General features: G+C 39.1%; 1 protein-coding gene across 13 annotated transcripts in view; it reads right to left on the bottom strand.

The window, feature by feature from the left end:
• Positions 1 to 13272, bottom strand: part of BRD4 (bromodomain containing 4) — an 81370-nt gene that overhangs the window by 11428 nt on the left and 56670 nt on the right. For all 13 annotated transcript variants that reach the window (XR_015948416.1, XM_035104762.3, XM_035104766.3 and 10 more), the window contains 3 exons: positions 13127 to 13237; positions 1861 to 1913; positions 554 to 872 (listed from right to left, as the gene is read on the bottom strand). Coding sequence is in view for 12 of the 13 variants with exons in the window: in XM_035104762.3 (XP_034960653.1) it covers positions 554 to 872; positions 1861 to 1913; positions 13127 to 13237 (483 nt within the window). In the remaining variant the exon portion in view is untranslated. The remainder of the gene's footprint in view (positions 1 to 553; positions 873 to 1860; positions 1914 to 13126; positions 13238 to 13272) is intronic.

The raw sequence follows: 13272 nt of genomic DNA, 5'->3' as shown, positions 1-13272 counted from the left end.
CACACACTGATGACACACACTCTGGGTGGCTTACAACATATCTAAAAACATAAAACATCAAGCGCTAAAACCTCCTGATACAGGGCTGCCTTCAGGTGTCTTCTAAAATTTGTGTAATTTCATCTCCTTGACATCTGAAGGGAGGGCATTTCACAGGACGGGCGCCACTACTGAGAAGGCCCTCTGCCTGGTTCCCTGTAACTTCACTTCTCGCAGTGAGGGAACCAGCAGAAGGCCCTCAGAGCTGGACCTCAGTGTCTTGGGTTGAACAATGCGGGTGGAGACTTCAGGTATTCTGGGCCAAGGCCATTTAGGGCTTTAAAGGTCAGCACCAACACTTTGAATTGTGCTCGGAAATGTACTGAATGATTTCATTGGATACAACCCCATGGTTTAGCAAATTAGGAATGTTATGTCTAAAATAGCCCTCTGATTTTAAGAGAAACTTTCCCTTGATTTGCACTACCTTGGGCTGCAATATTGCTCAAATGTCCACAATGTCCTATGAGGAACTTTAAAAACTACAGTTATACATCCAAGAAACAGCACTCACCTGGAGGAGAAACTACTGTATGCTGATTCAAGTGAGGAGGAGTGCTGTGCTCAGGCTGCTGAGGGAGATGGGGTGGCATCTCTGGCTGAGGAAGGTGTATAATCGGTTGAGTGAAATGTGAAATAGTGTCAAACATATTCCCTGGGAGCGGATGCTCCATAACTGGGATCTGCACTGGGACAAAAGCTGGAGGAGAGGATTTGACTGGAGGGGCTGCTTGTTGAGGGGCTGAAGGAGGTGGTGGAGGCAGTTGCTGTGGTTGCAACTGTGGCTGTGGCTGTGGCTGTTGCTGCGTCTGCTGATGGTGGTGATGGTGATGCTGCAGGAAAGAAACAGAGGTTTTTGCATGGGAAACAACGGGGAGGGAGTGCTACCCCTTTCTTCAGACCTCCCTGTCCCTAGTTTCTCCTTCTCAGCATTCACTCAACTGAATCACTAGGATGGAGAAAAACAGCTTAGAGAAGGGGAGCTGTAGTGGGAAAAACTGTGTGAAATGTGTTAGCTTTCCCATAACAATTCTCCACATAAAAACATCTTCTCCCAAAGTTGCTTGCGTTTATAAAAACTGGTTGTTGAAACTTTGTACATGCACTTGTGCGAAGTGTGTACCTTAATAAGAGTATAGCAGACCACAGAGTCTTAGGAAGAAAAATATGCAACAAATAAAGTACTCTTTTAGAAAAAAACAAAACCCACTGTATTTTTTTGAAGTTTAGTGTTGTCCCAGCCCCATACTCAATGCTAGCTTCAGCAACCAGCAAATTTATTAAAGTATTCTGCCACGAAAGATAGCACTGCGCAAAGAGCAAGGTAAGTTCAATACTTAGCTTCTTGCTCCCAAACTGTACTTATGTAACGGAACTAACTGAAATACTCAGAATTTCACTAAAGAATTCTTCAAAAGGCAATTAAAAAACCTTTTATAACAGCCTCTCTTGTTTGAGCTGCACTTCCTCAATCATCAAACACTTCCTTCTTCAACTGGGAAAAAACATTAAGCCTCTGAGGAAACATGAGAGCTGGACCCAATGATAATTCCTTGTCCATTCTGGACCCTATGTTTCACAAACTCCAAACCTTGATTAATGCTAGGGCCAGAGATGAATGCATCTTACTAGCTCCATATTCTGTATTGCAGGATTCCATATCTTGTATTGCCTTCCCATGTGAGACAGGTCTAGGGAGCTGAGATGAGCAAAGCTTTGCCTATTCTCTTGGACGTGGAGTGGGTTTCTTTGTGATAAATTAACATAATGTCAAGCAGAGAAACATCACAATAAAATATCTTCCCCTCTACAACAATGTACCTTCTTCTGTTCTCGTCCAGAATGTCCTTTTTTCTTAAGTTTTGGAGGCATTTCTGGGGGGAAAGAACAACAGAGAATTACAGTGCTTTTTCATACATTGTTTATATATGTAATACTCTTTAATATAAGTTATTTTATGACTATGAAATTCAAATCAAAAGGCGCAAGTCATTTCTGGAATCCATAGAAAACTGCCTGATCCCCCCCCCAATGATATGTATATGCATAGAGAAAAATGTTCTCTATCCCTTTACATGCCTAAAACAAGCCCAATGAATTAACCACTTCTATTTTACAAAGATGCCATTACAACTAATGCAAGCTGTTGAGTCAAAGACTCGGGAGAAAGAAAGCAACCCCTGGGCTTAGCAATTCACTTTTGTGAGGATCTTCATCTAACAACTCAGTTGCCTGCATAAATTTTACTGCAGCTTTCCTCTGTACTTTCAATACTAAATCATAGCAGTAGCTGAATCAGCTGTGGCCAGAGGTGTGGTTGGGGCTGCATTGCTCTCCTGGCTTCCCAATGCTGCACACCACTGTCAATTATCAAGAGAGGAGGGGCAAGGGAATGGGGAGTTTGGCATGTTGTAGGCTCACTGCTGTCCTGCCCCTCTCAGCAACTGGCGTTGGGAAGCCAAGAGAGCAACGCAGCCTCACCTGTGCCACTTCACTATTGTATTGAATTAACTGCCATTATCATCCCACGTAGGCTTGTTTCCTAGGTAGCCTAGGAGCAACAATTTGCTCTAGGATTTTTACTACAACATTCGGTTAAGCTTTGCATTACATAGTGACATTGCTACAGAAATGTCCTCACACGAAGACCATGCTCTGCCTTTTTGAGCTTGGTGGCTTTTTGATTCTTAAGGCTATCCAAGAAAAATTAAAAAATCCTTCAGTAGCACCTTAAAGACCAACTAAGTTTTTATTTTGGTATGAGCAGGTAGCCATCTGGGTAGGGGTGCATGTGAGTGTGTGTGAGACTTTCTTATGACACACATGTGTACAACTGGACAAAGACAACTGTAGAAGGTACTTCAATGAAGGAAAGTGTTTTCCTAGTCTCTATAAAAAGCCCAAACAGTCTCTATTTAAAGGAAGTTGGCTCAGATCTACCAACTTAAATAACAGAAAAAGTCAGAAATGATTAGATACAGCCCACCATCTGGGAAAGAGTAACTTGTCCTATAGCACAAGGACCTCTGCCTGAGCAACAAGAGTCACAAGACTTTCTTCCCCTCTCCTCACACCCACAAACTGTTCTGGGAGTTCCCCCCAACTCTCTAGAGCAGATTTGGGGTGTGTTGTGGGGAGAGCAAGTTTCACTGGGCAGGTGGAAATCATTGCACTAATGGGACTTCGTTGACTACAACTCTGGAAAATTAAGGTGCCTTTCAAAACTTACCACCAGCCACAGTCTAATAAAGACAGCATATGAAGTACCCCTTTACTGCTCTTAAAACAGAACCACATAGCCTTCCCCACGAACAGCAACTAACAAATATCACGTTCTTCTCAATATTCTACCACTATTATCAGTTGCACCAATATTATCCTTCTTGGGGAAAAATCTACAAGTTTACCACCAGGCCCTTGGGGAAAAAGCAGTCAATGGAACTCCTTCAGCTTTCCCTATTTGGTTGCAAGGATCCAAAAGGTTTCTAAGTATCAGATGTTTTATTAGAGAAAGCCCTTTACTGTGCCAGCTACTGATTTCTACTTTCCATGCAATCATAATTTGAGGGAAATTCCATATTGCAATTTAATGATTTAGAGCATTCCTGTGCAATGGGGAAAGCAGTTTATTGGCCAAATTACCCGTGAGGCAATTAACTTAGCAGTCAGAGGCTCTTTGATGTAGGTTAGAATGTGAATAGTATGAAAAATAGGTAGAACCACCCCTAGAAGACAGCTTGTTGGCACCAGCTATAGAAGATCACGTTAGCTACTGTAATTCCTTTTTAAAAGTGACACCTTGAGAGTAAAGCTGTTTAAGAAACTGGACAGTGTTATGTCAAGTTTTCAGTTTATCACTAACATCTCAGTACTTTACCACCATATGTACTTTCTAAAAAGCACGTGCTACACATTGCTATGGAGCAGATAGAATAAAGGGTAAATGATGCACACATGCATATCTGAAAATGTGTGATCTGTTGCAAAACATTGGCCTCTTTTGCCATTATTATACAATATTCTATTTTAAACAAGAACTATAAATACAGTGGTTCCTCGACTTATGAAGTACGCTACTTACGAAATTTCGAGTTACGAATGAAAAAAATGGCCGCTCGCTTACGTTTTTTTTGACATCCGAAAGGAAAACCGTTACGGTTCAGATGGGTTTTTCTCGACTTACGAATTTTAGATGCGGTTTACTCGACTTACGAATTTTTCCGTTTCCAATGCATTCCTATGGGAAATCGTTTTTTTCGACTTTTTCGACCTACGAATGTGCATTCGGAACGGATTAAATTCATAAGTCGAGGGACCACTGTATTGGGATTCCATTTTAATAAGTGAGGGACTAAGCTGACTAAAAGGGGCAAAATAGCTATGGTTTTGATGCTGATGTATTGTGTTTGTATTTATGCTTACATCTCTTTATAGTTGTCTGTAGCAGTATCAGCTTCCTTATAAGAATGAGCTAATCAATGAATGAGTTAAGGAAATCACCTAAAAACCTTTCCTGTGTATGCAAGCCACACAGGTAGCTGCTTCCAAGGGCTCCAATGGAGAAAGCATGGATGCATGCATGAAGCTTGCAAACACTACCCATACCAGGAACAAGGAATTTCTAGCCTTTAATTTGAAATACCTGGGCCTTCAGAACTGAGCTTGTGTAAATAATAGTCAATATGGTGTTTCTGTAAGGAAGCAGCCTTCTTTTATTCCCCTAGGAGTTACCATAACACCACAGGTCTAACACATTGTCAAATCCACCTAGAATCCTTGTTGGGGGCATCCATGGAACCTGGCTTGCAAATATTGTTCAGTGCTCAGTTTCTAAGAAAGGATTTTTTAAATAGACAAGCCTGTCATAATGAAATTTTCACAGCACATTTTTTTACATTGAGCCGACTGCACTCATCTGTCTATATTATAGTCCAACTAACTGCACTATTGTAAGATACTTCTAAAACTAATTTCAAATGTTATTTCGGCAATATGGTTGCTGTTAAGTCAGTTCACTGTGGCCAAAGCTTCATGGGCTTGTGATAACACTTTTCTATATGGGAAGATTACATGATAAATATCTGTCGCTGTACTGACATAGGTATTTATTTACACTTTAACTTGGCAACTGCATGAAAAGTCAAATGACATTATTTTTGGCCACATACATACTCCTGAGATAATGTATGAATTGGGCCTCAGAGTGGTTTCGATACATTTTTGGATGAGGCATTATTTAAATGAATTGTCAGGTCAGACAATTTAATTCCTGTAAATGTGGGATATTATTTTTACAGTGGTGCCTCGCTAGGCGAATTTAATTTGTTCCACGGTTCTTTTCTTATAACAAAAAAATTCGTCTAGCGAATCCCATAGGAATGCATTGAGATTTTGATTATTATTTTTTTGCCCATAGGAACGCAATAATTGAATTTCAATGCATTCCTATGGGAAACCACGATTCGCTAGACGAATTTTTCATAAAACGAATTTATCTAGCAAGGCAACCTCCGGAAATTTCGTTAAGCAGGGCATTCGTTAAGCGAGGCACCACTGTATATGAAAAAGTAACTTAGTTTGATAAAGCAGAGTTAAGTTCTAAATATACAAGGTTATGAGCTGCACATTCTTCTTTGTGCTTTATTTTCTTGGTCCCATACTCTGCAACTCCCGTAGAATTTAGCTGTGTGTGTAAATAATACAAGAGGGGGGGGGGAAGAATTTTTAAGGGCAAGTATTCAACTTAAGCAACCTAAAAAACTGACATGGTTATTTAAATTATTTCTGGCATCATTTGAGCCAGATCACTTGTCGACTTGATTTCCATTGGTGACCAGAGCTATCTATTCCTGAAATGCAGCTTTCTTCTGGGGGTCCAATGGGTACTTTATGTGTCAGTGTTTCATGCTGTGATTTAAATATTTAGTACATCCTTCAGTAGGATTACACAAGTGTGTGACAAACTAATGAATTAGTGCACAAGATACTAAGATGTTCACTGTCACAAAGGTGAAAAGAAGCTGGATCAAGTAGCACCATCAGCATTTCACTATTCAAAATAAGGAACAAGCAGAGACAGAAGTGAAGGTTTTCTTTGTTTCAACTGGAAGAGTTATTAAAATGTTTTGATAAGAGCACACTAGTCTAGGTAAGATAATGCTTAATTTTAAACACTACAAAAGCATCCAAACAACACAGACTTTATGAACTGCTCTTTCTGAATTTTAAGCAGTTTTCAGCTTATTTAAAACTGTTAAGAATGACCATATAGTAATTCAAAAGCCCCACTTCCCACATGTATACAAAACCTGATTAACTTCCTCTATAGACCTTGGCCAGCATTCCAAATATCACAAGGTTGCTTCTGCTTGTGCTAAGGGGGCTTATCTTCTCCCCTGTTCCAGTGGCAGCTCCCATACAAGCTGAAAGGCTCCACCCAAAGGCTGGTGGACCCTCTGGAATAGCTTTCAGGGGGCCCCAAAGTTTGTAGGGCAGGGTAGAAAAATGGTCAAACTTCCTGCCTTGTGTGTGCAGAAGTGTCTTTCACACATGCACAGAGTAGTTTGGAGAGGCTTTGGTATTTGCACTTTTCAGTCCCGCAGAATGAAAATCAGAGTTCATTGAGAAGGTCCTATTTTGGTCATCAGATCCTACAAGGGATTTTCAGTAAAATAAGCCTGGTGTGTTAAAAGAAAAGAAAAGAAAAGTTGTTTTATTTTCCAGGTAAGCTAGTGAGTGCTTTCTCAAAAGCATCAAGGTCCAACTAGTTTATATGTCATCTTATATGTTTATTTGATTTCCTTAGGAGAAGTAGCAACAGTGACTAGTACTAGTATAGAATGTGAGAAGTAATTTCCCCCATTTTGAAATGACAGGTTAACAACTACAATTTTAGTTATCTTACAACAGGTACATTTTCTGTAGCAAACCAAATTCTTTATTTATTTTATTATTTTAGAACAAAAATAGAGATACTATACAACTTATTTTAAAATTATTGTGATTACATCATTGTTAAATCATAAGCATGCAGATAAAATAGAAAAACAGATTATATAAATTACTGATAAATTATTATTTGTAAAGGTAAAATAACTGAACAGCTGAATAAAAATTACAGCAGACAGTCAATTCATTATCAAATGCACTTTGAACAGTTCACACTTGTGCATAAGGGAAAGCAGAATTACAGCTTTGCTAAAAACATGCATTTATACATTCCAATAAAAAAATCAAGCCTTTATCGTATTTATCCCTTCAGAAAAATTAGAAAACAAATGACAGAAACAAATGCAAAATTGAAAAAAAAAACAATTTAACAATGCTAATAAGGACAATATATTTCAAAAACCCTGAATTTAGTTTTTATAAATGAAGAACCTTTACTGAAATGTTAGAAAGCACTGTGCTGTAGTGTTGTACGCACAAAGGCAATCATTTCAATATGTAGCCTCCCTAATCCTAAAAGCTTAGATTAGATCAACTTTATACATAGTGTTTCTTGCGACTGACAGTATGTACACTGAATAATTCTATTACAAGCCATTAGTACAAAAAAGATTAAAATTTTAGATATTGTTTGTTATGCCTTCAGGTATGCATATACACAACCATATTGAAAATATACTGTACTTTTAAGGCAACTATTTATAATGCTGGTGCTTAGTTTCTAAGAATTCAAAAATTCTGGTTTGTAGGGGGAAAGTGTAGAGGACAATAAGAATAAAGTACCCTTGTTGAAATTAAATACACTTAATGGTTATGTTATAATCTTAAAGACAATCCAGCAGCTGCTTATCAAACAGAGCTCCCCTGTAGATGGGCTTCCACAGAACATGTGCAGAGCTGTACCTGGTATGGATCGGAATAGCAAATCCTTTTTCACATGGAAGCTCTGTAGATGCAACGAAGACCTGTGGGGCTTTGCAGTAGCAAACTAACATTAAACACTTTTTTTTAAAAGGAGGATTTCCTACCCGAAATATCACTCCCCCTAAATGAGGGTTACTAGCCTGCTCCAACCTGCAGCATGAAAGGAGAGCTTCCACCTTCCTACTACTAGGAGAGGTATGATCAAAGTGGGGCAATTCAGAATGAAACCAGACGACCCAATTTATATAGGCTGTCATCCAGTGAAGCCAATCCTTCAGCAGCTTTCATGCCAAACCACTAAACTGCTTTTTAAAATTGGAAGAGGTTTTAAAAAAGTAGTTTGGAGGAGGTTCAGTAGAAGGAGCTGTTGGAAGGGAAACAGACAAGAAAACTCTGGTGCGCACATACCTCTAGATCATGGTCATAGCATATAAGAATGTTTACTCATAGAAGAGGCTTCTCATGTAACAAACAACTCTGTGGGTATAAACCAAAACAGGGATCTAAATTTTTTGCAAAGGTCTCCATCAGCCTAGATAACTCTTAAGTAACATGCTGAGAGGTCATAAATGTATGTAAGAGTTCAGATAAGCACTAGTCTAAACTATGATGGAGTATCTCATAGTTAAGTTTGCTTCTCTTGTGGACTGAGACCACTTACGACACATGGGGTGAATTCACAACTGACTCTACTCTTTGAGCTGAAGTCTGAACCTGCTCTTAGATCCTCACCTGCTGGTTCTTGAGAACTAGGCTCATGTAACAAGAGTCTATCGCAGGCATCCCCAAACTGCGGCCCTCCAGATGTTTTGGCCTACAACTCCCATGATCCCTAGCTAACAGGACCAGTGGTCGGGGAAGATGGGGATTGTAGTTTAAAACATCTGGAGGCCCGAAGTTTGGGGATGCCTGGTCTATTGCTTGCAAGTCAAGGTATAAGAAGGAAGAAAGAATTCACTAAAAATAAAAAAGCATCAACATATTAAAGTCCAGCTAAAATTGAAAGTGCTTTAATTATTTCAATAGCCCTGTTTTGATAATGAGAGGTTAGTTGTGCCAGCTCCAAACTGATACAGGTATGGGGCCTAGATGAGGTCCCTCTCAGAGAAATGAAGCAGCTTTGAATCTAAGCAGATCCATGGCCAACTTTGCTCCACCCCCACATTTCAGAGCCCTATGCTTTCTACCGCCAGTGAGGCCACCACCATGCTAGCTTTCCACTTGCCATTTTTTCCATGGGTGGGGGTCAGCAAGGTCAGCAGATCAAGAGGTTAAGATACTACAAGTCATTTACAACAATCACACCCAAGGTAATATTATTGCCTTGTTTTATATCTGATTTAAAATCATACATATTGACTTGGACCTAGAGTTCCTGTGACTGGAGTTCTATTCATGGGACACTCCCTCTGGGCGTGAGGCACGTTTTGCAAATTTCTCCTCCCTCCTGCAGCCAGCTGCTCCACAGGGTTACTAGAACAGCATAGGAGGTGAGGCAGGGGCTGAAGGAGGAATCAGCATAAGCTGCCTCCTCCCCACTCAGTTCTTTCTGTGGATGGGACACTCTGGATCCATCTCTGCAACTGCCTTCCCAAAACTTGCCCCAGAGGGTTGGGAAATTCTTTGAACATAACAGATTTATAGGTGTGGATGGATCAGCAGAGAAGGAAGGAGAATTGATGAACATTGCTCCCCTTCCTATTCTGTTGACAGACAGTCATCAGAGCAACACTGTTCGATAGAATTCACAAGCCTTATAAGTATAATTTTAAAACAATTCAAATATTGGTAAGAAAGGTCTATCTTATTATTAAACTCTTTGAACCTTTCTAATGCAGCAAAAATCCCAAAGTTTAGTTGGATTCACCTATATGAATGATGGCTAATTGATTCCACTAAATAAAATTGTTTCCTGTGGCTTATATGATTTTTCTTTGCAGACCGGGATTCCCCAACACATTAAATCTCTTTCCCTCCCTAAGGATAAAGTGCTCTATTGATTTGGATGATTGTGGAAGAAATCAATGGGTTATAGCCAACTAAATCACTGCACACACAGAATGACTTCCATGAGAATAATGAAACTTCCCTTCCCTCTCCTCCCAATCTGCTCTGGAGGCCTGGGGGAACTCCTGGAGCTGACTGGGAGTGGGGGAGGTTCACTTGTAGTCACAGAAGTCATACTGTATGTGCAATGATTTAATTGGACACAACACACACTTCCTTTTTATATTCAGTATATGACACACTGCGTATAACCAAACATGCACAAAGAACATGTGTAGGCAATCAATGTATTACAAAACTAAACTTAAATCCCCTGAAGTGGACTTCAACCTCAAAATCAGATTTTCTGAAATAACCTTGCACTACAATATTTTTAATGTGAAATTGGTACAAAACAGGTATAAAACAGGCAGAATTAAAATATTATATTATACACTGGAGGCATCCCAGGATAACCCTGCCCTCACACTTAAGACATCTTTAAGGTTGCTTATACAGTGGTACCTCCGGTTACAAACGGGATCCATTCCGGAGGCCCAGCCGCATCCGAAAACTTCGTAACTGGAGGCGCCCTTCTGTGCATGTGTGCGGGGCAAAACCCGGAAGTATACACTTCCAGGTTTGCTGCGTTCACAACCCAAAATTTACGTATCCAGAGGGATACGTAAGCAGAGGTACGACTGTAAAAAACAACTCATAGCAGATTAAAGCAACCAACACAGTGAGCCAAACTGTTGAAAATAAATAAAAACGGGGAAGATGTATCTAGGATGGAATGTCCATAATTTGTGTTCCACTGTGAAGAAGTTCCTCTTTTAACTGCCTGCTTTGGTCATGATATCTGTAGCACCTGCATATACCCACCTATTCTTGGCCACTTGTCCAAGAGAACCCCAAACTTTTTAACATCCCCCGAGTTTAAAAAGCAACAGGAATTTTGCAGCTGATTTTTTAAAGGGAATCCCAGAGGGAAAATACCAAGTATACATCACAGATAGATGCTTTTTGAAATGCTTTCACCAGATTTCCAAACTGCTTTTTAAATTAAGTGTTTATGCCACTTGTTTTATAAGCATTCTCTAACAACTGGTGAGAGAAAAGCAGGAATGTGCCAGAATGACTTTTCTGAGTCATTCATATATATTATGCTTATCAGGCAGCTGGGTAGGCATAAATATCAGATAGGATAACTAAATACATTCTTGTATCACTAAATACATTCTTGTATCCCTTGCTTGTATCCCAGCAAGGCTTGTGACCTGATAGTAAAATGAAGACCAAGCTTTCTGCCTCTTTTTTTTAGCATTAAAATGAATGTTCTGGGGAAAATACATCTTGCACCTCAATTTACTCTTATGTCTACTATGAACACTGAGAATTCTTAAGTTAAATTCACTCTAATGACATCAAACTTGCTTTGAGAAAACAAACTACAAGTCAGGGACCTTTGTTTTAGGGCTGATCAAGAGCTGGAGAACATATCCTAGTATCAATTCCTGATCAATATGAAGAAAAGCATTTAAATCATATAAATTTATGTTTTAAGAACAACACAAATAAAGTTTTAATCAAACTTATACTGTAAAATACCTTGCTCACATATAAACTGGTAGAGCATTTTTGTTTCACAGAAAACCTAGTCTAATTGCCATTTTAAAGAAGCTTCCTATTGAAATTCAAGACAGTCCAAGGAACAGAGTAAAAAACAAAACATGGAAGATCAAATAAATCTGAAATTAATTTTTAATTTAAAAGCGTTTTTTGAAAATAACCTGCTAGGGCAACCAGATGCAAGAGAATACAGCTCATGCACCTTTAATAGTTTTGCAGAAGAAAGAAGTTCTGCAGGTGTAGATTGCATGATAAGGTACACCAACTAAAATTCCTTCTACACAATTGTTAAAAATGCAGGAAGGAGCCTTTGTCCTCTTTTGCATCTGGCTGTCCTATTATCTGCATAGAAAATTCCTATCATTCCTGCCAACATAGAAAAAACCACCCTAGGAATCATCATCATCATCATCATCATCATCCATCTTTATCTCTAAACAAACTCAAGGGCCTTTTCACATATGTATATAGATACTAGGAATGGGCCTCTTGCAGTCTATAGAAGCTCCTTTTGTGATACAGAACAGTGTATTCTAGAACTTCAGTTGAACACAATTTACCATTTTAAACATAGGAAAAGGTCAGTGAAACTATTACTGCTTATAACTAATTGAAAATGTCGATTTCCTCACCCCCACCCCCAGCACACTAAAGTCCAAGCCTATCCTGAAATATGATTACACCTTCCCCTGCAGTCCCCAGCACCACATCTCACACAATTCCACAGGCGACTGCAGTGAGAAGGATGTAATTGACAAAAATCACCTCCCTGCTCTCCACCAGAAGGAACCCACTGCTGGATCCAAAGTCTGGATCCAGCCTATGGCTTTGATGAATAAAACCTTAAGGTAAGTCAATATTTGAAGAACTTACTGCAAAATGCTTTTGCAGTTCATGCGAGAACTGCGGGTCTAAAGAGTGCACAGAATTTTATTCTGCCATATTTATTAATTTTAAAATATTGATTGTTAGCACGAAACTAAGTGCATCATTCAAATAAAAAACAACTTTAGGATCACATGAGGAGTATCAAATGAAACCTGTAAGAGCTCTCAAAGTTAACAGCAAAAATATACTAAGGCAATGTTAATTAGAAATAACAAAGCTTTTCAGTATGATGATTGCCCTGCGTTCAGTCTATTTTTTTCCAATTACTTCTCAATGCCATCTTTCCAATACACAATCATACACTGTATCTACCTTTTGGCAAGCTGACTGAACGCTCACTAATAAAAGTGTATCTTACTCTCTATTAGATGAGAAGCCAGTTTAGAAAATATTCTTTTTTTAAAAGCTGTGAATCTGAACCATCAGACACATAAAATGGTACCGTAGCACGAATGATAAAGTGGCTCTGCCATCCTAAATTAATAAAGCATTGTTCAGTGCATTTTGAAGCAATCAGATGTGATACCCTCTTTATAATGTTGGATCCAAACTGGGTAAGCTTCATATACAGAAAATATACTGTATATACTGCTTTACAAAGACCAAATAAAAAATAAAAAAAATTAAGAAGACGAAGCCATACTAAAAACATATTTATTTATACAGGAAACAGGTATAGGACTGAGTCTATAAATAATCTGCATCTAACCTGTTTCTGAATCTTCACTGTCGGAGGAGCTGGACTCACTGGTGCTCTCAGACTCTGAGGAGGAGAACCCCTTCATTTTAGAGGAACCAGCAATTACATCCACTTTCTCTGCTGCAACAAGATAATAGCACAGTATTGTCATTGGA

Source organism: Zootoca vivipara, chromosome 2 (genome assembly GCF_965207765.1).
Source record: "Zootoca vivipara chromosome 2, rZooViv2.hap1.1, whole genome shotgun sequence".
Classification (NCBI taxonomy): Eukaryota; Metazoa; Chordata; class Lepidosauria; order Squamata; family Lacertidae; genus Zootoca; species Zootoca vivipara.
This window is presented reverse-complemented; position numbering and strand designations above follow the sequence as displayed.